Source organism: Haliotis rufescens, unplaced genomic scaffold, assembly GCF_023055435.1.
Source record: "Haliotis rufescens isolate VD_foot unplaced genomic scaffold, xgHalRufe1.0.p SCAF_20, whole genome shotgun sequence".
NCBI classification, from domain to species: domain Eukaryota; kingdom Metazoa; phylum Mollusca; class Gastropoda; order Lepetellida; family Haliotidae; genus Haliotis; species Haliotis rufescens.
Genome location: NW_025963891.1, coordinates 9,551,658 through 9,576,364, shown reverse-complemented (window position 1 = coordinate 9,576,364; position 24,707 = coordinate 9,551,658). Strand labels below are relative to the sequence as shown.

At 42.8% G+C, this 24,707-nt stretch overlaps 1 protein-coding gene across 1 annotated transcript; it reads left to right on the top strand.

Moving 5' to 3' along the window:
• The first annotated feature begins 979 nt into the window (after positions 1–979).
• LOC124131050 (neurofilament heavy polypeptide-like) lies at positions 980–23,758 on the top strand. The gene is made up of 6 exons (XM_046494133.2): positions 980–2,085; positions 13,241–14,373; positions 16,206–16,435; positions 17,286–17,835; positions 18,029–18,653; positions 21,441–23,758. The coding sequence occupies exons 1-6, from the start codon at positions 1,552–1,554 to the stop codon at positions 21,624–21,626; spliced, it is 3,258 nt and encodes a 1,085-aa protein (XP_046350089.2). The 5' UTR covers positions 980–1,551; the 3' UTR covers positions 21,627–23,758.
• Positions 23,759–24,707: the final 949 nt, after the last annotated feature.

The following is a 24,707-nucleotide window of genomic DNA, read 5'->3' as shown; positions in this document are numbered from 1 at the left end:
GTGCCGAGTGTGAGATGTAGAGAAATGTACTTTGATACTCTACGCACGTCCCTGCCCGAACCGCGTTGCTCCACCGACCTAGGAATAAACTCAGCCGACTGTGAGATGATTTAGGATAACCCAGCTCTTCGGTCGATCCCGCAGTCGCCTAGCGAATGTGAGCTCGTTTACCGTGAGACGCTGAAACATATGCAGATCGTTCCCCTCCCGCTCCATCCAGCCTCACCATGGGGTCTAAAGCCACACACGGATGTCCGTTATGTATTATCATGAATGTTGTCTCTACAAAACAACCCACGCGGGTGACATAATCTCTCCCCCCACGCCGAGTTCCCCCATTTACGGCGCCGTCGAATTTCTGTTAATCCGCCAAGCAGTTGGCTGGATCTCGCTTTAAACTGAAACAATAGCGGTACCCGCTTACACTGTGTTGTAAAAACACGTCTTTATCACCGCAAGCCAGATGAAAGCTATTGACGCAATGTTGAGGATATGAATTACGTAATGAACGACCGAGTCGCGCTACGGTTCAGCGAGCGGCGCGGTGTTTAGACGTGTCACGTTCTTTATCAATACCACGTGTGTGTGTAGTGTTTGATATGCGGATAACACAGCTCGGCTTTGACAAATGTATATTGCAATACCTGACCTTTACTGAAATTGACAACCCACTCACGGAGTCGTAAAAGTTTGTTAAAACAATGGAACGTGGTTAGAATATTTACATATTAACGACGTGGAATTTCATTTGCTATTTCGACAAGGGACGTGGAGTTAAAAACTTTCAAATAGTCATATCAGGCACGAATGGTTAACGTGACCACGGACTATTTTCCTTCATTCGCCGACCCTCGCGTATAAATACGGCGTCGTAGTTGTACTAGACATTGTTCAATGTGCGTGACTTATGCATTTATAAGCCAGTATCAAGTTACCTCTTTGTTCAACTTCTCTAATAGCACGTAGCGGCCAACGGGTTTTATTTCTATTCGCTCGAGGGGAGGGCGAACTTCCGTGCTTCGTGCGTGCAAAGGCCGGGACGACAGCGTTGCACGTGACAGACTTTGCCAATCGTAACTGACTCACGCATATTGATTACATACACAGTGTCACTAAATCGGCCGACACGGCGTCGACTCGCGCTCTTTGGAAGTTGGGACTGTACTCTCGTCAGATCGAGCCTAGCTGGTATTGGCTCCTGTCATTCAAAGCCCCTCAGTCGGGCAAGCGCCACAATCAATACCCACATGCCTTGCCGCGGTGAGCGCACACGGCCCGATATCACATCAAGGAGAAGGTTATTACTTCAGCGTGGACCGCCCCAGAAAAGTCTTTCTCGGTGTCGTAAATAGCTCACGGTCTTTACTGAAGGATTTCCAGTGAGAGGTTAGCTGTTCCTAAACTCTCACCAGATCGGTGAAGATAACTGGGCGAGCTGGAAGCTTCTGTGACGGGTCCATTATAGTTTATCGCGCTCTCCTCTCGAAATAGCTTCTCGGGCGAAACAGATTGATCAGCTAGCCATTCGTTTTTGTTGCATTGCTCTCCACGATGAGGCGACGGAAGGGTAATCGCGGGCGACCCAGGAAAGTTAAGAAAGGACGCTTTCCCAAACTGAGGGAGAGTATACCGTTTGATTCAAAACTTTGTGAAAACAACTCGAACGACCAGACGACAAGTTTGAAAAGTGACGACGCCGTGACTGGAGTTATCGGGCTGGATAAGACGGGGCCATTCAGCTACCGTGTCGGCAGTGTTAACATCGAACTAGAAGGATCTGAGGAGGATATTAAACCAGTCATTCAGGAGAATGACATTATGTTGGAGGTCGAGTGTGGATCAAATACCGCAAGTATGTTTTTGTCAAGACTTTGCCAAGGGAGCAAGGGGTCGTGTATTGAGTTCGATGGAGCCTGGTTAACTCCCAACGAGTTTCAGTTTGTCAGTGGACGGGAGACGGCGAAAGATTGGAAAAGATCTATCCGACATTTTGGACGAAGCTTAAAACTCCTAATTACTAAAGGAATATTGACTGTCCATCCCGCTGCTTGTCGATGCGACAGCTGTCGTCTGCTCTCCTCAACGGTACGTATTACTTCTCTACCGCCATACGACTCGCTGTGTTATCATTACAAATGGCCGCCATCTTGGGGCGGTCGAGCAGACGAGGCAATATGTCTGCCTATGATACGTGTAGGTCAACTAACCGACATTCAATCACGCTTTACACATTAATGAAGCTTTTAGCCGCTACGGAACACGTTGAATACTGGAGCTGAAACACCCATTTATACAACGGTTCAAGTTCCGTAGCACATCTCTTTGAATGTTTTTTGTTATTTGATGACGTAAAGCGACAAATTGAAAGCAGAAAGACAACACCCCTCTCGCCACTTCCCAAATCGCCATTATCCTCTACCGTCCTTCGTTACGGAAATGTTACAGCCAGAAGCGCGACTGTTTTTACTATCGAACTAATGTTGTTCCGTAGCATGAACGTGTCTTTGAACTTCTCAAAAAATGTAAACGTGTGCTATATATTGTAAGTGACATTAGTAAATAAGTATATATGTCCATATACTGAATTTTCAATTTTATCTCAACAGGGATTTCATCAAGCTTAACATTCCTCTTTTCGTATCGATTCCCCATACACTGATCTGAATTAATCATTTATTCACATTAAGCACGTGTTTATTGATGATTGGAAGGTGCACAGTTAATCGATAGCATGGTGACGACATCGATAGCGTGACGCTATTGTTCAAGGCAATTTTTCCCACCGCGCAAGCAACAACCAACACCGTTGTCAAATATACTGCTGATAAATATATCATTTTTCCACATTTACTTTAATTTACGGCGTCGTCAGTCAATACTGACTTTGCCGCACACCCTTATCTCGGTATGTTATCAGATGCGACTGGGTAGCGGTGCTTGATAGCTTTAATTGCAGGACTTTAGTTGATTTTTTTTGCATGCACGTACAAAAGCTCGCCATTATCTGGGCCCCGGCTATATGGGGAGAGCTTCGTGATCGAAATGCGTGAAAGATCACGCAGAAGGCTTGCCCGGGTCTTGTGTAACCTTGCCTCACTGATATCCCAAGTCCCAAACGTGTTTGGGAAACTCCTGCGGGCATTTGAACAAATGTTGAAATATAGCAGACGACAGTCCGTTCGTGACGTAAATACCGACACGCCATTATCCAATCAGATCTATCGATTAGAAGTAATAGAATATTTTTTCTCCCGATGGCGAACCCGATCGCTTTGTCCCTTGACGGAAATCCACATTCGTTTCAGAAAAGCCCGTCTGCAATTTTATCGCTACCTTCACCGCGGGACGCCATCTTGGCAGATCAGGCCGCGCACACGTGACGTAATTAGTGGCAGTGTCGAAAGCTTCCCGCCTTTCCCCTAGCCAACGTGACGTTTATTTACTGAGAGTTTTGCTCACAAAGCAGCTATTAATCCGCAAGTTCGGCACAGGAACCCGACACATGGCAGCCGTTAGAAGTAACGCTTACGACCGAGATTGCCATGGCCCCCAACGCACGCTAACGCCAGCCACATTCTATTGTCTATATTTATAATCTTTTAGATATACATGCGCCCCTGCACGGAATTCAGATATCGGTGTAACTTGATACGACGAGACATCTCCTCGACAGATGAGTGTCAGATGGTGCGAGGACTGCGCGTGTATTCGTAATACCAACATACGACGCAAATAAGCTATCATTTTACGTAATCATTTCTCACAAACGAATGTTAGGTTTTCGTGTGCACATTAACAGCGACATATGTTGGTTAATGGTTACACACTCGTGTCGTAAATACACCCGTGAACGCTACGGGACAGACAGAAAACGCGTAACGTTACTGATAATATGTCATCGTACCCCGACGTGACGGGTCGGTGCTCATACTATCGACCTAATGTTTGCCGAAACGCGTCATAAATGCCCCCACAACGTACACAGGTGACGACTACACTCTAAACATCGTATAAGTTCAAGCCACATTTCAAATGTTTAATGTCAAGGGAAATGCTAAACAGCAGTTCCAACGTTTTTCGTGAGATGCGCTTGCTGTTTCCACGTAAATTCTGTCTGTAAGATTAATGGACCATTCACGAAATGGGTATTGAAGCGTGAATGATTTCGTTTCGTTCTCTCTGAACGGTTTATTACCCCGCGATTCGGAAAGGAGTCCATTAATCGTAGAAGAAACCTCCCGACTGCTAGAACAAACACGTGGATATAAAACAAGCACGGGTTTATTGCTTCACGAGATGTTGCCATGGTAACCGCGATTGTAACGTACGCTCTGCATTTATAAGCATAAGGTGTATATGTCCCTTTGAAATGCAGGTCTGTTGATACGCACGGACGGATACGTAATATTTATTTCAACGCCTTGCTCGCAGCCTGGACAATTGTTCGTGAAAGTAATCACGTGGGCAATTTGCATAAGGGCTTCAGCTCAACGTGTTTAGCATAAAGGGGATGGTAATGTTGTCGAATTTCCTCCATTTTGGGATCATCGACAACCTGGCTCCAAACAAAAAGAGCCGTGACATTTCTAGCCGACAAAAATGCCCTTGTCACGACTTGGGTTCTAACACGTGTCAAACGCGAGATGTCCCACCGCTAAGCGAACGTACTGTTTGCAGTCGAGCGGTGTCGATTATTGAGACACATTAAAACGAGTGAATACTTTACGCTTTATGGGCCAGACTCTACATAAATTGTTTCCAAAGGCAATGTACGTAATCGATTTGCACAAAACGGGATAAATCCATAAAATTCCTGTCATGTTTTGAGGACCATATGTTGCCGCGGCGCACGTTCTCTTGCAATGTACAACGGTTACAAGCGCTCGTGACGGATATGGACATCTGAATTTATCATCCTGGCATGTTACAACTGTCACGCTTTATGAATAATATATGGCACATGAACGTATAAATATATCATTAGCGTTACTAACACAAACAATGAGAGCACAATGCGTTTATTCGGTTGGGAACAGCTTTGTGGGCCTTGTGTATACTCACGTATCACATTTGCCAATGTAAAAATCAATATTTATACACGTGTGTGACGTACATTTCACCAATCAGCTGTGGCTCCGTGAACTGTGTTTTATGCGCTGTAGATGCATAACCTGGAGTCAAAATGGATATCATAAATTTTAGACAGGCAAATAAATTGCCAAGCCATGCTCGAGGCATTGTTAAACAGCACCGACTCGTTTTAGATTACTTACCGTGACCCGCAGTGCGCATCCACCTATATTTATCCTTCATTTACCGTGGCGGTGCAATCTACACGGACTGAGCGGGTGTGAATTGCTCTGACATATACAACTTGCGCCACGTCGGCTTTTTGAAATCTACAACATGATCAATAACTAATGATATGCATTATTTATTGTCGACGTGCTGGAGACGGTGTTGTTGAGGACTTGTAAATTTCATTTACGACACCAACCTCCGCAATGGCCGGTATGTTCAATGTAAGTAGCAAACGTGGTTAATTTCAGTGTGTTGTTGTACATTACAGCGGTGATGGTTTGAGCACGGCAGGAAATGTACATATGCCGGGCGCAATGTGCGTCACTCAAGACGGTTCACGCAAATAGAACATTATCGTGTTACTACCGTGGATCGTGCTCGCCTAAAAAGGAATAAAAAGGCCGGGGGAAGTACATTTTATTGAATTTGGCCTACAGCGGAAAATGAATGTAATTTTTTTTAAAATACAGCTTGATTTTATTTCGTTCTCTTGGCTCATTCATCGATTTACGGAGCCGTAGACACGAATACTCGCCGAACATTCGCGGTAAATGCTGTTCTTTTCATGGAAAATCGGCTTGATAGAGGCCGTTCTCTCTTCACCACGGCACCGATGTAATTAAAGATGTATTTGCAGGCGATACGACCAGTCTTATGCTATTATCAAGGGTCAGTAATTTTCCACACCTCGCCTCTTCTTGTGTTTAATGCGCTGAACATTTGCACACGGTGCAATAGGGGTTATTACGTCACGACTTTTCTTATCTAACCACCACAATTAATTGTGCCTGTTAACCTTTCAACCCGATACCCACGGAGTATATGTTGCTGATAATGAATTGTCAGACGCCGCGTCCGCTTTAGGAAGTATTGACATTTTACACGTGTGCTAAATATCTACGCGTCTCTCAGCGTAAATAGTGCGCTTGTTTGTTGGAAGTGAGATGGCGGCAGTACCACGCATACTGGACTCGATGCCTGGAAGCAGTTACAGACACTTTTCAAACATCATTTTTAATCGATTACGTCTTGAAATCTAATTTTTAAAAGGACACGTGTCTCGTATTCCGCTGAATAGTCTCTATGAAATGCGACCGTTGTTTGAAAGGCTTGGGATTTTTAAACTGTGTGCGTACAACGCTATGCAACTAGATGTTAAAACACAGGATGATTTATGCTTCAGCAACAATATGTTTAACCCGGCAACATCACGCAAGAAAGAGTGCCGCAGATTAAAGGACTGCTGTCGATTAAAGATGCTGTCTTAATCAACCGATATACGTTTAATGTCAGTTATGGTTTTGATATCTATAAACTCTAATTAGTATGAAACTGATGCAGCAAACTAATATTCAACTACGACGAATCATTTCTGTGGAATGTGTTGAATGTGATTAATATACGTTAATGCCAGATTTAACTGAAACCATACTCCTTTAAATATAGTACATGTAATGCTTCATAGGATGAAAAGTATATGGTGTTTGTACATGCAACGTGTAGAGTGACAGTTTTGGGACTCTCCTAATCTTTCACAGCTTCAGTTGTGTTTTCTAATTAAAATAGTCCCTCGACGCTATTTCCGGCACGTGGGCGATAAACGAGCTGTCTTATCCATTCCCAGCAATCTGCAAAACGTGGTGATGATGGGGCGTTGTTTACCTTATCTCCATCCGCATCATAGCTGCATAGAAACTCATCTTCAATAAACGTGTTAGGCAGGGTGTACGTAATATGTAAATTAACCTGTAATGTGTAAAGAACACACTTTTAAAAAAACTTTTGAAATTTTGAAAATCGGGGCTCGTTTCGTAGAGGAATATGCTCACTCATATTCTGAAGTAAACAAGCCGTCAACAAACAGTGTTCACAAGCGTTATTTTTCCCGGCCATACAGAGTCATTATCGTTATTTCGTTTAAAATGGCTAAGATTGGTTTGATATACGGGATCGCAACACATTACAACGCATTAACTTGGTTCCTTAACGTAAATTCTTTTGAAACCATACAAAGCTTTATGATCAAGTTGCGAAATATTTGTTAAACCTTAGCGTTGTGAATAGACGGCTGTCAACGATTCGTCGGGGAACGAGTTCGTGTCATAGCGTTCCCTCTTAATAGACCCGGGCGATGACGACGATAAATTGTGTAGCGGTAATGTCTGGGTATGTCGTATACTGAACAACAATCATCGGTTGTCTAGTAGGTGACGTTGTACAAAAATAACTGGTTTGTTTTGTAGGTCATGCGTGCAATGTTCACCATTTCGAAGACCAATAAAACAAACCATTTTAGAATATGTAATATGATCCTAAAAACAACAACAATAGGCCTCGTACGCTGGTGAGCCAATTGGTTGTAGCAGCCATCACTGGTAATGTCATGCAGTACTTCGTCGGTATTTATGCGAGAAGAATGTTTCAACGATAGGTAAAATACCCTGCGAGATCGGTAACATTTCATTACAGACTCATTACGTCAGCAAAACCGCATCGTAATTTGAATTCGTGGTGACGTCAGTGCCTTTTTATTTTGAATAACCGCTTGCTGTCCGTTTGGATGATGTGCAATAAACAGTAATGTTGGTCGTGGGTTTGGAAGTGAGCGAGTCTGATCAATTGTCATCAGCATATATTTAATGTACGTATGTTTATTTTTAATCGATTTGGTTGTGAGATGGATTGAAATGTACATGCTATGGGTGTCAACAGACCAGAGAACGCAAACTGATGTCTATTGCATGTACTTTTCAATCCATCTCAAGGCGATATCGATTAATTGCAAACATGTATTAATCTTGTAGTGTACTGTTTAATACTTCATCTTAACCTTCTCACGGCGAAATCGTTTAATTGCATGTAGTTTAATGTTTAATGGTTTTATTTCAAGTAGCATTTTAATCAAGAGTTCATTAACGAATTATAAATATACAAATGGCTGACCAGTGAGTTCTATTTAAATAAACTATAATTATTTTGGGTGTAAGCTCAACGAACATGGAAGTGAGCTGTTATATTGTTGACTTTTGACAGTTTCACGATGTGGATCACGTCCCCACAGACTTACGTCCTTGCTCGTAGCTCACATCGTGACAAAAATATAACATAACTCAAGGAAGCAGGGTTTGTTTTAAAAAAGCCAAAACAACTTTAACATTCTCTGTTCACGGTAGCCGACTGGAAAGTTTGCAGACGATCGTTTGCGCAGACATCAATCCAAAATGGCGCCTCTAAAAACGTTTGGTTTGTAGCCGGCCCGTGTCACCATACCTTCCCTTCTAGGCAAGGATCAAATCTTTTGGCCGCGACTTAACGTCGACTTGCAGAGGCGAAACAACTACACTTATCTAAACCTCCCAATCTCTGGGGGTTCATTTTCGGGAATAGCGTTACGCGAACGGATCACGTGTTGGACTGCCATTTACCCCTATTGCCATGACAACCGCGCGTGTTTTAATATTGACAGGAATTGTTCGAGACCAACCCGCACGTTCACGGGACTGGTTTATCGACAGGGGGAGAGCGGGAGGGGGGTCTATCAAGTCTTGTAGGCGAGCTTGACGGCGCCGAACATGTTCGCGTGATGCCCGTGTCCAACCCATGCATGCTGAGTTGGCTCGGCGCCAGATCTCGTGCACTCATCTGGTCTCATGGCTCTCCGTGATCGAAGGCAGCCGTGTATATAATGTCTACAGACCGGCTGGTCTTCGATAACTCGCTTGCGACAAACCTTAAATTGTTATCGATCCCACTGAGACAATCATGTGACCAAGACCCAATCACTTGCCTTCTACATTCCAAACTATCGATTCTCTTTTGTATCGGAGAGTGTTCCGTTTCTCAGCGACTCCTATATTCGATAAAGTTTTCGAGACCATTCCGTCCCCAGTTGCACGGGAGTGTGAACTGCTGTAGACGCCATCGGCAAAAAATCTGACGCAAATATTAGCAATTTTCTCCATGGTTAGTACTGGTTCTATAGTCTTGCCGCGCGTCGAACAGTAATTAACGGTCTTATAAAACCGTATATGTTCTGAAGCGAAAAGAGAGATTAAATGCGACACCATCCTTTTTCTCCAGTTCCGTTCTTTAGACGCGAGTTCATCTACCGAACCAGTGAAGTACAAAAATGCCATGTCGTTAACTGGTGTTATAGTTAAGAATCTTATTTTCGATTACATAGCTTATGAGTATCTAAGTAGCGAGGACATTCTGGGCTCTTTCAGACCTCGCCGCCACATTACGTATTCAGTACACGGCGCATTGCAAGTAATCACGTGAGCGAGATGTGGTTTGAATTTAGCGAAAGATATCACTTGTTTTTTTTATGTCCTGAAATGCTATTATTTCTTAGTTTATTGAAGTTTGTTGACTCACGGGTATTAATTGTTTCGTGTAATCATTTCCCCCTATTACTGTAGTGATATTTTTCCTGTTGGTTATCAAGTCATGGTTTCGGAACAGGCAATAGCGTTTTTATTAATGACACTTAAGGAGGGGTGTATACTGAACAAAAGAAGTTAGGGATCATGAATATTTCAGGGGATCCTTTTCTGAAATTGTGTGATGTCTTCACTACAAAAGCTTATCCCCCAAAATATTCATGCCAAAAGATAATTATTTGTTAAGAATATGTGATGGTACAACAACGAATGGTAATCGTTTTTCAGTTAACAGTCTGAAAATTTGTCATTGTATTTCGCAACATAGCATTTCTTCTCTTATCTATAAAATTGCAATATATGTTGTAATGTATCTTGCTATCCATCACAATGTTATTTTAATATAGATGGGCAATATCACCCAATACCCCTTGGCAAGGACAGATAGTGAAGTCCAATATTATACACTCGGTATAATTTGAATATTTAATGAATAATTCATAATGTCATGCATATGGATAATAATGGGCAATTTATTTATTTGTCGAGATCAACTTCCCAGAAACACTTATTTTGTTCCTCTGACACTGTACAACAGAACCGTCATCTGCAATGCGAAGCCCTTAATCATGAAGCTGATTGCATAAGAGACGCATATGTTAATACCATTGTGGTACGCAATAATGATATAAACAACTGTTTAGTCACGAGACTGGCGAACTTTGAGTCCGTGTCAAATCGGTTTGTGCGCATTAACCAGCATGTCTCGAGCGCCGCGTTAATCTGAACGTTAGATCGGAAGTTGCCGGTTTCATTTAACGAAATCGGGGCGTTATCATTTGGTTTTTCCGCATTAATAATCCTATCAAAAATATTGGTCGTACTGATGATTCTGTTACCCCTCCCACAGGTCATTACATCCACTGACCGGTCCCCTTGAGGGCATTTTGGACTCTCGTCACGTGTTGGCTGAATATTTATGATGACCACCGGTCTTAGTTCTCCGACTGGACGCTTGACCTTTGTGTCTGGTTTGTGAAAGAACGCTTGACCGTAACGGTTATCTGAGATGGCGGTTGTGTTTGCAACGAGGGCAATAGCTGATAATGATCGCTCCCCGACCTCGGAAGCCTGATAAAGAGGGGCATTATCTAGTTTACCGAAGGACGCCCAAGATGCGGCGATTCAACCCACGTCATATATGCATGGCGGAATCATAAATCATTATACGTGGGAATTGTCACGTGCTTGACAGTTTAAGTTATCAGGCAACATTTATGCTTCCAAGCCGAACAATTAATGTGAATTTAAGATGACGATATTTCGACAGACCTATTCTACTTGTCAGAGGTTAAACTTAAATATATATCTTTTAAGTTTAATAGAGCAATGTATCGCCGTTTCGGCGTATATGGTACTCTCTTTCCAGTTTGTTGCACTGTACCGAGAGTAATCACGTGTTGACATTTTAGGAAATGAGATAAGTGTGACTTCAAGCATGTATATTGTCATGGTAATACTATCAAAGCTCGACTGAAACAGTATTTGTGTGAATAATTTATAATGTCGAAGTTAAAGTAGGCAATAGCGTGTGATGCCTCGGTTGTAAGATAGCGCATTAATGTCGCCTCTCGCCTTCCTGTCACGTGACGCTGGTATAAGTCCGCGATCTACATTTACCTCAGTCGTTGATGAACCTGTACCCCAGTCAATGTACATTTACCCCGGGATCCGTGAAGATCCGGCTTATAATACCTGTCTTTATCAACCCATGCTTGTCGTAAAAGGCGACTATGCTTGTAAGAGGGATCGGGTGATCAGAATCGCTGACTTGGTTGATGTATGTCATCGTATCCCAATTGCGTGGATCGATGCTCATGATATCAGTCACTGGATTGTCTGTTCCGGACTCGATTATTTACAGACCGCCGCCAAATAGCTTGTCTATTGCCAGGTGTGGCGTCAAACAACAAACAAACAAAACAAAACAGTGAGTGACGTACTTTTACCTCAGTCATGGGATTATGCATTTATGGAAATACTGATGTTCACATGTAGCCATTTCTTTCAGGTTGCCAACTACACTAATGTGGTACAAAAACACTTATATAATTATTCTTATCAATTTCTACATTTTCACCAATTCATTTATTTTATCAATGTACATTATTTTGTCATTATAACTATATATACTTACAAATATGTTTTGTTTCGTATAACAGTTAGTCTAAGACGACTAATATAAACGTACATGTAAAACATATGTAAATGATTGTCAATCATTTCGTTTGAAATGTACAACCCGATGTTTACACAAGCGCGGTCATAGCGCTCAGTACTGTAAAGATACACCCTCTCTGGCAGATACACCCTCTCTGACAGATACATTGTCTCTGACAGAAACACCTATGACAGATACACCCTCTCTGACAGAAACAACCGCTCTGACAGATACACCCTCTCTGACAGAAACACCCACTCTGACGGATACACCCCTGAAAGTATTCAGATTTCTCGAGTACCCGTAGATCATCAATTAGATCACACAGACTTGACAAAGCCCATAAACTTAATACGAGATCAACATTATCTGTAATAATTCGAAAAACCCACATTATCCACAAACAAACATGACCAGAATTATTCATGAAGTACTAAAATGCGCAATCGTGGCCCGAACGTCCACATGACTCCATGCATTCCTCCTCACATGCACTTGCTTCACGCAATGTCCATTCGTGACAGAGACCTCCCTTTCCCGACTTCCCCGACTTCTCCACCTGATTCAGGGGGACTATGAATTATTCACGGATCATCAAATTGTAATTAGTCAAGAGACGTTTCGTAATTACAGTCTTGCGGCAGTAATTGTCTTGTAGTCGAGGCCGAAAACGTCCATTTGAAATTAATGTCCACTTTCTGAGTTGAAAGCAAAATCCGGAATATTGTCAAATGAAGTTAGCGTAACTTTGCTGGGAGGAAAGACTCTACGGGGGACGGGGATGGGGTTGGTGACACAGGGGGAGGGGTGGGACACAGAAAATGCCATTCTATTGTTGTCAGTTGACATGCGTCCAATCATTCGTGTATTTCTCGCAATACACTGCGCAGTTTAGTAAATGTGACTAACCCGTTTGGCATTCGTCGTAGCACGAATGTATACGTTTTGAAACCCGTACGTCCTTTATTTGTATAATTAGGAGCAGGTTACACAAGTAAATGTAGACGATGTCGGGCAATACGACACGCCTTTGTTGATAATGAACACTGCCAGTGTGGGGCCCTAGGACGGGAGTTGTCGTCACATGGATGCGCGTACCCTATCGGCTGAGGTGAACTTTATGAGACTCACAAATTCATATAATCCCCCCTAAATAAACATGCGTGCACACGAATTAACGCCGACTTTAGTAAAAACCGATCTGATGTGTTCGGCTTGACTGGGCAGCCGAAGCGTCGGTGTCAGATTTTATTTCGTCGATTTTAATGGGCTGATTGTGAATGCTCAATAAAGTTGCTTCGTGGCTGTAGATTTATTGAGCTGGTTTCTGTTTCAGACAAACGAGCCCAAACTGGTGAAAGACAAACGTGAACGGGACTTGAGAGAAAGGGCAAGCAAAGGTTGTTCCGGGTCAGCCTCGGGGTCGGACAAGGATGAGGGCGGAAGTCGAGGGAGCGAAGATGATGGGAGCGAGGAAGCTGACGAGGAGAGTCAGGAATCCGGCGAGAACGGAGACGAAGATAGTGGGTCTGAGGAAGAGGAGGAAGAAGGAAAGGTAGAGGAGAATAACAACGAGGCTGGTGAGAAGGAGTCGAGTAGTAGTGATACCTCATCTTCATCGTCTGGCTCCTCTTCCTCCGGTTCTGATTCTGACTCTGATGAAGACGAGAAAAAAGAGGAAGAAGAGGAAGAAGAAGAAGTGAAACAAGATGAAGCAGTGGCTGAAGAACCAACTGATAATGTGACCGAAAATATGACCGAAAATATCGAAACTCCCGTTGAAATTACTAAAACAGTTGATGAAGATGTGGACACACCTCAACAAATGGAGGTTGTTGAGGATGTCCAAGGGGAAGAGGGAGGCAATGAGTCTGTTGTAGAAGAGGAAGAGGAAATGCCAAATGATGAAGATAATGTTGTTGAATCTAAAGATGAGGATAGTATTCCTGCTTTGGAAAATGGCATCGAAGCTGAGGCAGAGAAGGCAATGGAGGAGGAGGAGGAGGGGGAGGGGGAGGAGGATGAAGAGGATGTCGAGCCCAAGGATGAAGAGATGGAGAAGTGTGAAACCAAAGTCATACCCATGGAGGAAGAGTGTTCCGTGAAAGAAGAAGAAATTGTCGAACCAGTTGAGTCATCTGAGCCAACAGAACTTGAGGCCGTCGATTCTTCTCCCGTCAGTGCCACCGAGATCGAAGACTCCAAAAACCTTGAAGAGCCAAGGGGGGTTTCTCCCGTAGAGGTCAAACCGGAAGATGAGCCTTCTGACAGTGTTCCTGTGGTAGATTCGGACAAGATGAAAGAACTAACTGAGGACGAAGCCAGTCGGGGTAGCGTCAGCAGTGCACCCAGCATTGACAGTAGCATTAAAAACTCCTCAGATAGGGAACAAACACCTGTCCCTCGCAAGCTTTCCACACCAACCCTGCCTGACGTCTCCGTCAAGAAGAATGCTGAAAGATCAAACAGGTATGTATCTTTCAGTACTGTTAATCCTAAGTATCCTTAAACTAATAATTTAGACAAAACTGAAAAATACACAATAATATATTACTCTTACGTACATCAACCATAACAAAACGTAATCTTTGATTGGACAAACAGGTGAGGAAACTTAGACGAGAAAAAAAAAACTCATAAAAAATTATCGCTAGGACTTATGCAAAAAGCGTCAACCTTCAAATTCCAAGATGGCGTTTCGGTTGTTTCAGTCTTCACGGGCGGTGGATGTAATTGTAGTCATGTCGACAGTTGATGAATCGTTGTTCGCCGATGCCGCGGGCTTTCGGGTCATTGAGCGTTAGGGGACAACGGGGAGGGGGCTTGGGGCAGGGAGGCTTTCTTGTCACTCTTTGCACTGTGTTCCTAATGTAATTTAACACATCGAAGGGACATTTCTCAGGATTAGCTTTGTGGCAGCGTGAAATAACTCCCGACTTGTTTTTGTTGTTTTTCGGGACATCTGGAATTTGTCGCAATTCTGTTGAAAAGAATTCGAATTAACTAAGGCAAATTCTAAACTTAAAATGTATAGTTCGTGTGAATGCGCATTTCCTCTTACGTCCGCATGTTTCGACTGACATTTTGATACGACATTAACATCAGGGCAATACCATGGTAAAAATACTATATCCACCTTGTCATTATGTGGATCGATGCTCATGATTTCAATCTCTGGATTGTCTGGTCCACTATCGATTATTTACAGACCGCCCTCATATAGCTGGAATATTGCTGAGTGCGGCGTTAAACAACGAACAAACCGAACAAATCATACGTTAGTTGAGTTTAACTCCACATTTAACATCGTATCCACTATATATCACGGCGAGTAGTAATTTAGGTTTGCATCTTTGGGGAGCACACCACGAATGGGAACCCGTGACCCCCCACCCCCTCCCAACACTCACACCACAATATATCCAAAGGTATAAACACGACACAATATCACAATATGCCAGCCCGGTCTTTCTGTATATTGAAACATATGGTGTAAGTCAAAATAGGAAATTGCTTCATAAGTAATCAAACGCAGGCTGTCTGCTTCGTCGCTCTTGTCACAAACTACTGGCGTGTTACACGTTAATTCTCAACTGTTCAAGGGAAGCCATTATTTAAACAGCATTCCAAATAGGTATTACCCAAGTCCATCAATCTTCCAACATCGTTGTCAACGTTCATCAAAGAACTTTTTCCCTCCTCGAATTGTCTTGGGAATATCTTTCAATTTCAGTCAATTTCTACTCAGCAACCGGTATGGTGTTTAAAACGGAACTGATTGATACATAATAACATCAAAGAAGGTTCCCGATCACTTGGAAATCGAACGTGATCGGCGTCGGAAGAAACAATGATAAATGGCTTGGGAAAACATGCTAGAGGAAGACTTTCAGACTAAATGCCTTTAGAGATTTATTACCAGTGTTGTAGATTTCCTAAACCGACTCGTTCTATATAAAGGCGCGTTGTGTTAGATGCCTGCATCTCTCGCGGGGTATACATTGTGTTTGGTTTTCGCACATTGCCATATAATTGAGTAAACGTATGTTTTACATTCATTGTATTGTAAAGAAATTTTCAGACCAAGATCCAGAAGGACGTGTTTTGAGAAAATACGATCAATTTCTATTAAATTCTTACGATCTTTGTCTCGCGATTGAAGAATCTTATGAAATGACGTAATTAGTTGCTGCCAGTATCGTGTATTTACATTGGTGGGGCAATCCACAAGTTATTGCAATGAATTAACCAGAGGTAATGTATTTCTGCAGTACATCACAATCTGCCATTGTTAATTTCAGCGGCGGAGGTAAATCTCGCCTGAGCAACATTATTGATCTTCTGAGGACATCGAAAGAGAAAGAGACCCAAAAGCAAACGACACCAGACCGACCTGAAGAAAAGCGCCAAGAAACGCGACAGCCTGAAGTGAAGGATGTTAAGACTCCTTTTCCCCTTCCACAAAGACGTGACGAGACCAAGCCAAGGAAGCCAGAGCGGGAAGAACCATCGGTTCAGAAACCGTCAAGAGGTAGCTGCCGCCAGCTCGTACTGGCTTCATCTCACACATATATGTTAGCGGCGATACAATTACAAAAATAACCTCGTCTGCTTCTATGCTCAACCGTTTTAGTGAGTGAGTGAGTATTGTTTACGCCGCCTTTAGCAATATTCCTGCAATATCACGGCGGGGGACACACATTGTACCCATGTGGGAAGTCGAACCCAGACCTTCGTCGTGACGAGCGGACGCTGGACCCTACCGCCCCCAATCGTTTAAAAATGGATCGTCGATAAATATTCTCAGACCTTTCAATATGGATCCTCGATAGTCAATGGCTTGTCACGAACGTCATCGCGATATGCGATATGAGTGTTTTCTATTGTGGTCGAATGTGGTCTTCGTATGTCTTTGATGGTGATTAGGTGGTCAAATCATGTGACGCGTCTGTCAAGCAACGTTGATGGTTTCTTGTTTTTTAACGCCGAACTCAGCATTATTCCAGCTATATGACGTCGGTCTGTAAATAATAGAGTCTGGGCCTGACAACGCAGTGATTGCCATCGATCTATCAATTAGGATACGATGACATGCATCAATCAAGTCAGCGAGCCTGACCACCCGATCCCGTTGGTCGGCTCTTACGACAAGCTTGGGATGCTGAAGACCATTCTAACCCGGATCTTTACGGGAAACTCTTCCTGACTCCATCAATTGTCCAGTGACCACACCTGGAATACTGCTGACATTCACTTACTCGCGTATTTTAGCGACATTGTGATTATTATAGTTATATTATAATAGACTGACTGGGTATGGAAATAGACCACATAAATATTGTTTAATTTTGGTTTTTATTTTTATCATTTTGGTTTTACAGAAGACGCGAGAATTAGCGAAAAAGCCCGTGAAGCGATGCGACTTCCCATGGGTCGACTTCCGTTTGGTTTCCCACCACCAGAGATCTTAGAACGTGCCAGCAGGGAGGCCCACGAACAGCTGTCCAAGAGCCACAGGCAGTTTGAAAAGAACCTCGAATCCCTCATCACCCAAAATATGAATCCATTTATCCCAGAACTAAGCATCTTCTCCTTACCGGAGCATCGGGCACAGCTCGAGTATAACTACATCAAGAACATGGAACGTCTGGATCAGATGGCGAAAGAACGGATGGCATCAATGGCGGAGATGCGGCACCAACAACTTCTCCGGGAACACAACAGCTTCGTGGCCAAGTTGGCGGAACAACAGAAGCCCAAGCCCGTTAGATCGGAGCCCAGTGAACACAGGAACAATAGGGAGAGTGTTAAGAAACCAGTGGCTCCGAATAAACGTACTGTAGCCGAAGGAAATTCGTCATCTTTACCAAAGGTTCCACATGCACATAGAGCGATGCCTGAAGTCAGGAAAGACAAACCAGATCATAGAACGTACGTTCAGTTATTTTCTCATTTTATATATTTTACAAAATATTTTTCTTTGTCCCTTCTCCTGGGACAAAAAATTATAATGCTAACATCACTTTCATATTCATCTGTTTTAGTTATTTTGTTAAAAAATGCTATATATATATATAATCGTTTTGTACGTTCTGTATTATTAATAATGTGTTTTAATTTACAGGCTCCAAACGCCCCCGGCAGCGCACCACCATCATCCTTCGAGTCGACCTCCAAGTACCGGAAATAAACCACCGTCCGCACTTCCGCTTCCTGCTTCAACCGGAAGAGCGGCTCACCCAACAGGTCCGAGTGCGACACAGTCCCGGAGTTCCCCAATGGTGGCACCAATCGCCCCGCCGCTCCAGATGTGGTCGTCCTGCTTTCCATATGTGATTCCACCACCAACAATAGAAATGCAAAGACTTACTCAGTTTTTTCCTAACCTAAACGGAGGGATGTTCTCGGCGGAAACGGGCGAGAAACGTCAAACGGAGTCCCCTATACTTGACCTTTCCACGAAAAAGAGAAAAATGGACGATAATGGCAATGAACATCGTAGCAAACAAGCAAAACTGTCTTCCAACTCGCGATCAGTTCATCATCCTCATGCTAACGGATTACCAAGAGATCGTCACTCTCATAAAGACTTCAGTGCTAAAGACAGACCCATGTGGGCTAACTTTGAAAGGAGTGGCGCTATGGCTTGTACATGCGCATTGCAGCATTTAAACGACATCCGGCACTGGTCCGTGGAGGATGTATGTTGTTTCATGAAGGGACTGGAAGGATGCTCTTTATACGTTGATGTAAGGAGAATATAATGTTCTAGTAATCATTATTTATTTGTAATACTCCAAACATGGCTTCAATCGCCTGACAGGGCGAGGGCGTCCATTGGGTTTTACCTGGCGCTTGAATTACGCCTTGTGGTCGCCCGGAGCCAAAATATACTATTGAGTTGAATTTTCAATGATTATAGACGCAACTACGCAAACAACTCCAAATAACAAGAATACTTTCCATAGTACACGAGGGCTGATAATCAGAGTTGGGGGAAAAAGCGAAAATCTACGTAGACATACTTAAATACCTCATCTTACGATTAAGCATCATTTAACATCTTCTGAAGCTTGTAAGTTTTCTCAAAAGAAGCCAACAATGTTCGAAACAGATTGCGAATAATTCATTTACCCAGCTTTGAATGGCGGTCGCTAGGTGTCCCACTCCCATCGCTTCGATACAACTAGGGCGACGGTAATACATGGAAATATTTGAACGGATCACTAACCAGACGGACGGTCTCCAGGCACGGCAAACATACACTATTGAAGAGAATACACCATCACTCCTCGGTTGGCTAATCATTCATTTTTAGCATTTTATCCATAAGCTGATATTGTGCGAACGTTATGAACCGTTTAGCGATAGCATTGCGAGGTTTGCGGTATTTGCGGTTTTTTTCTATTGTGAAGGAGTCCCTGGGAATATATTGCCTTTCGTAGGAACAAGAATATTTCTAACTGCGGTTGGTTTCATTTTCGACTTTGATGGTAACGCCAGCTCCTAATGCAAATAGAAGTGAGAGAATGGTGCAGTCGTATACAGGGCATGGCGGTAAAGGGCGCACAATGGACATAATCATATTGCATTGTATGAAAATGGGTGATGTAATGGAGGCAGTCACTGGATATAATAGTAGCCTGTGCATGAAAGGAACTTCATCTATGGTATTATTTGTACCACAGTTGGTGTTATTGTGTACGGATGTATGTACGTATGTCGAACGTGAATCACAATGGGTGGTAGTGCACGCAGAGGAATCTCTTCATGTTATGCTTACAAATATACTTCTAAAAAGAAGTTAAGGATCCTAGATTATTTCATATTACTATTGTTTGGTTTGTTTGTTGTATAACGCCGCACTCAGCAATATTCCAGCTATATGACGTCGGTCTGTAAATAATCGAGTCTGGACCTGACAATCCAGTGATTAACATCATGAGCATCGATCCACGCAAACGGGGTTAGGATGACATGCATCAACCAAGTCAGCGAGCCTGACCACACGAACCCGTTTGTTGCCTCTTACGACCAGCATAGTCGCCTTTAACGGCAAGTCTATTACTATGGCACGACAGATTAACTATAGTATTATAAAATAATCGCGTGTTCCTTAACTTCTCTTGAGTAGTGTAATTGATATCCAACGATAAGCGACATGACGTTAGTTGATAAATAATCAGAGTGGTATTTTGAATACCAGGACTGGTATATGTGACAATATGGTATTGCATATAGCAGACACGATAGTTATCTGAAATATCGGATACGAAGAGCGTGTACGGTATACACAATATGTTATTATTAATATATATGCTAATGGTAGGTTTATGAAATGAGTCGATATCGACATGTACGAAAGGTCGTGTTGGTACGCAATAATTTAAATTCGGAAATTGACCAGTGAAATATTAATCTCGTTTTAACCCAGACATGCCGTAAGCACTTGTTCTATCTATGCACATTACATTAGACTCTTGCTCCCATTGTTCCCACGTGTTATGTAATACTCCACGTTGAAGAACAACGGACAGTGCTTAGATAGACAAGCGTTATCGACGCGTCGACTCATTCACGGGGTCGTAGGTATTACGCCAAGGTTTTGTTTGTATAGGTCTTGACAACCCGGGGTTTTAGGAAATGCCCATTAACGACGTAATGACAAATGTGACGCAACATGCTCCAACGACAGTTAAGGCTGTGATTACAGCAACGCAGAATTCAACTGATATCAATGGCTCCGCTATCCCGACGCGACCACCCGTGAATAACTACAACTGGTTTTGTTTACACGATACGTTCGGGCTAAAGAAGATTGCAGGCCAATAACTAGTGCTATTATCTCGTAACCAGGAACGTACTATCACGGGAAAAATAAGTTGTTTTCATCACCAGCGTGACGGAAACGGCGTAACAACGTAGTTTGTTCTTATGTAATGATTGATTTATTAAGACTTGTTTTAGCATCTGTGGTAAACGGTTGACAAGGGGATATTATTTCGCGGAGAAACAAGCGGGTCGGGTTAATAGGTGCTGATGTCTATAAGTCGGTAGTAGTTGTGTCGGTGGATCAACGTTACCTTCCGTTAATATATTATACACACTCATTCATTTCAACACAAGCATAATCAATATTCAAACTAACGTTTGAACGAACCCCCCCTCCCCCCCCCCCACGAATACTGTTCTTACAAATGACCAGGTTACTAAATGTATGACCCGTGAAGATCCGGGGTAGAAAAGGTCTTCAGCAACCCATGCTTGCCGTAAAAGGCGACTAACAGGATCGGGTGGTCAGGCTTCTGACTTGGTTGATGCATGTAATCGTATCCCAACTGCTTGGATCGATGCTCATGATGTCAATCAATGGTTTGTCTGGTACATACTCGATTATTTACAGGCCGCCGTCATATAGCTGGAATATTGCGTAATGCGGCGTTAAACAACAAACAAACTAAATGTATAATTATTGATGGGAACAATCAAGATTAAACTATGGAATGTATTTATAAACCGTATTATTTTGTTTTCAGACATTCCGTCGGCATGGGATTGATGGTAACACATTGCTCCTACTGACGTCAGACACGCTGGTGAAATCCCTCGGCATGAAAATCGGCGCCGCAACGTTCCTCACAGATGCCGTAGCAAGGCGGTCAAGAGAGCTTCAGAAACTAGTGCCATGTGAATACTGTCGGTTTAAGAACCAAAAGGGCTAGACTCGTCATTGTGGTGAATCGGTGGTGCTTATGGACGCCATGGAACTGGAACGCGAGGATTTGTACATAAGGATTGGTCGGAATATTCTGCAATAAACCGACCGAGACGATTCGGTGAACGGATGTCAACACACGCTAAAGTGACGTGAACGGGATGTATATTTTGGTTAAATTGCTTTTGAAGGGATGGCTAAGCTGGACTCATTTATCATTCTCTCGTTTTGGAGAAATACGGGACCATGAGATAAATCCTCGTTGGGTGTTGAGTTTGTGTTCAAAGACGGAGTGTGTGTTGCTCCACTGAGGGTACCAGGCAGGTTTTGGATACGTCGACTTGAAAAATTCCAAAATTGTTCCTTCAAAAATGAACACGAACGTCCGTCATATTCTGCACGGATCTAGTGGTCGTGTGTGTATATAATCACTGACAGGTTAACTATCCATGTAGCTCATTCCAGTTAGCAGTGGACCAGCCTCTTTTATGTCACGTGACTGAAATAGACATAATCACCAAGCCATTTATCACCCATCATGATGTATTGATACAACCATTTCTCAGTCATTCGTGGACATCGTGTACAGAATGTTAAACATGCTGTGTGACCTTATTTATTGCTTTGTCGGTTTCATACATACATGATATCTACATGTGTACATTTCACAAATGAATGACAATCGCATATGTCAAAGTCTCGCCATTACTGTCATCTATGCGTGTTCATTAAGTTATTTGCGTCCGGTGGTGTTTTGTCCGGACGCCAACCCATATCACAACTATGCACTCTCATCTATTCCACGCACTATGCAGTCAGTGGTGTCAATTTCAGTGTTGAAATCGATTACCTTTGAAAGACATCTTCCAATTGAGACCAGAGATGTGTCCGTAAAGAAGAATAAGAGTTAGACACGGAAACTAGGACGGATTTATATATTTTTTTTCTAAAATAAAGAAATATGTTTCACGAACCATTTTAATAATAAACAAAATGACTGAATAAGCTGTGGACTGCTTGGCTACAAATCGCGGTGTCGACCCGTGATAATATTATTAAAATCATGTCCGATCATCGGGCCAGTTTTAAGAATACTTTATGAATTTTACGTGTTATTTTAAACGTTTTCGTTAAATATATCATTTTAAGTTTGTATTTTTAATCTATTCACGGACACATTTCTGATGGTTTGAACAAAATATATGAAGGAATATGTTGTTTTTTGTTAATGCGATGACGTATAGTATTACGCTTTTGTTATGCAATCAATATACATTGATGTGTTTTACATCCGATCGTTTCCATGTTGATTTCGTGCCATAGACTCAGCACATGGAACCAAAGTTCTTCAGAAATAAACAGTTGTTACTCGCAACGACCCCATAGCTAGCCCGCTTTTGAACTGACAATTAGCTTTCATCGGCATTTTTGCGACCGAAATTCATGCAAGATTATTCACAAACGTTTCCATTATGGTTGTGAATCCCTTCCGGATATGACGTCATTTCTAGCGGAAGTCAAATGGCGTTCACTTAGCAAATGTCAGTTTTGGGGTGAATGAAACGACGACGGCAATGATAACAACCCGCCGTGTTGTAGCGGCGCTGTTATAACAGTCCCGCAGAAATCGTCGGCTGTGGTATAACACAATTTATATCTTCGTATTTTTGCAGCGGCTTAAATGGGATCGGTTGCGTTTGACATGCTCATATTTCTAACCAAATGAATTATGCTTTGAAGTCTTGGGTTTAACAAATCGATTGAGATCGTTAGTGGCAACATTTATCAGACTTTTGACAGTTTTTTTAGATAACGACAAGGTAAGGCTTTTTGGCAGAAATTCATGCTCTGTAAGGTCGTGACTTTGCTCACGATTTTAATGGATTAGAGTTTTAAAGTTTTAAACCTGAACCAAGGGGTGGCTGATTTTACTTTGGATTGAAATATGAGTCTGTCTCGCTGTGTGACAAACCTGCTACAATGAACGGTCCCCATAAGGGATCTGTTGAATCGCGTAAAACCAATATGGCGGATGTGCCTCTGTGCTCGAAAAAAGTGCGCAACATAACTGGTTGTACATATGTCTGAAAGCTTATGTTGAGATGAAATTGTTTGTAATAAACAGCCTGGTAGATATAACGTCTGTGTGTGTTGTTTATCTTCACTGATCGCTGTCATGTGAATAAAACCAGAACGAGGCAGTGAAACATGACCTACAGGAAAGGACAACCCAAGACAGAACAGTGTGAGTGAGTAGGGTGTAAAGCCGCTTTGAACAATGATATCACGGCGTGTCGGCTTAAGTAGGGAGGAAAGCTTGATGTAATGCCGGTCTCAGACGTTTACAACTTTGGTGAAACCCACGAGCAGGGGTATTGTACTGACATACCTAGAAACATTATCAGTACGAACCGGGATTTGAACCCACTGTCCTAGGTTCCTGTCGTGCCCAACGGACGCACCAGGACAGAAGAAGCGAGTGTTTTAATGTTGTAACGACATTGTCGACGATGGTCGCACTATTGACACATTTAAGCATTAACGCCATCGACGCTATCATTCTCGTATATATCCCCCAAAAGGCGACTATGATTGTCGTTGAGGCGACTAACGGGATCGGGTGGTCAGGCTATCTTGGTTGATACATGTCATCGTATCCCAATTGCCTGTATCGATGCTCATGATATCAATCACTGGATTGTGTGGTCAAGACTCGATTATTTTCCAGACCGCCGTCATATAGCTGGAATATTGCTGGGTGCGGCGTTAAACAACAAACAAACAAACAAACACATCTTCGTCATGCGAAGCCTCTGCCATTTCGAGCTCTGGCCTTTAGCCAACTGACCAGGGTCGGTGGCGTCTAGGTCAGACAACTGGAGATAGCTAATGGGTTATACCTACGCAAGACCTCGTCAACATTCTCCAACACAACAGACAACTTTTCACGTATCAATAGACAAGGACGATAACTTGGTAAAAACCTTTCTGATAATAACCTTTGGCTGAAGCAAGCGAGCTGGCGGCATGATACATGTGCACATCTTCCCTGATCCCCAAACAGGAATAGGGAGGAGGAAGTCATACA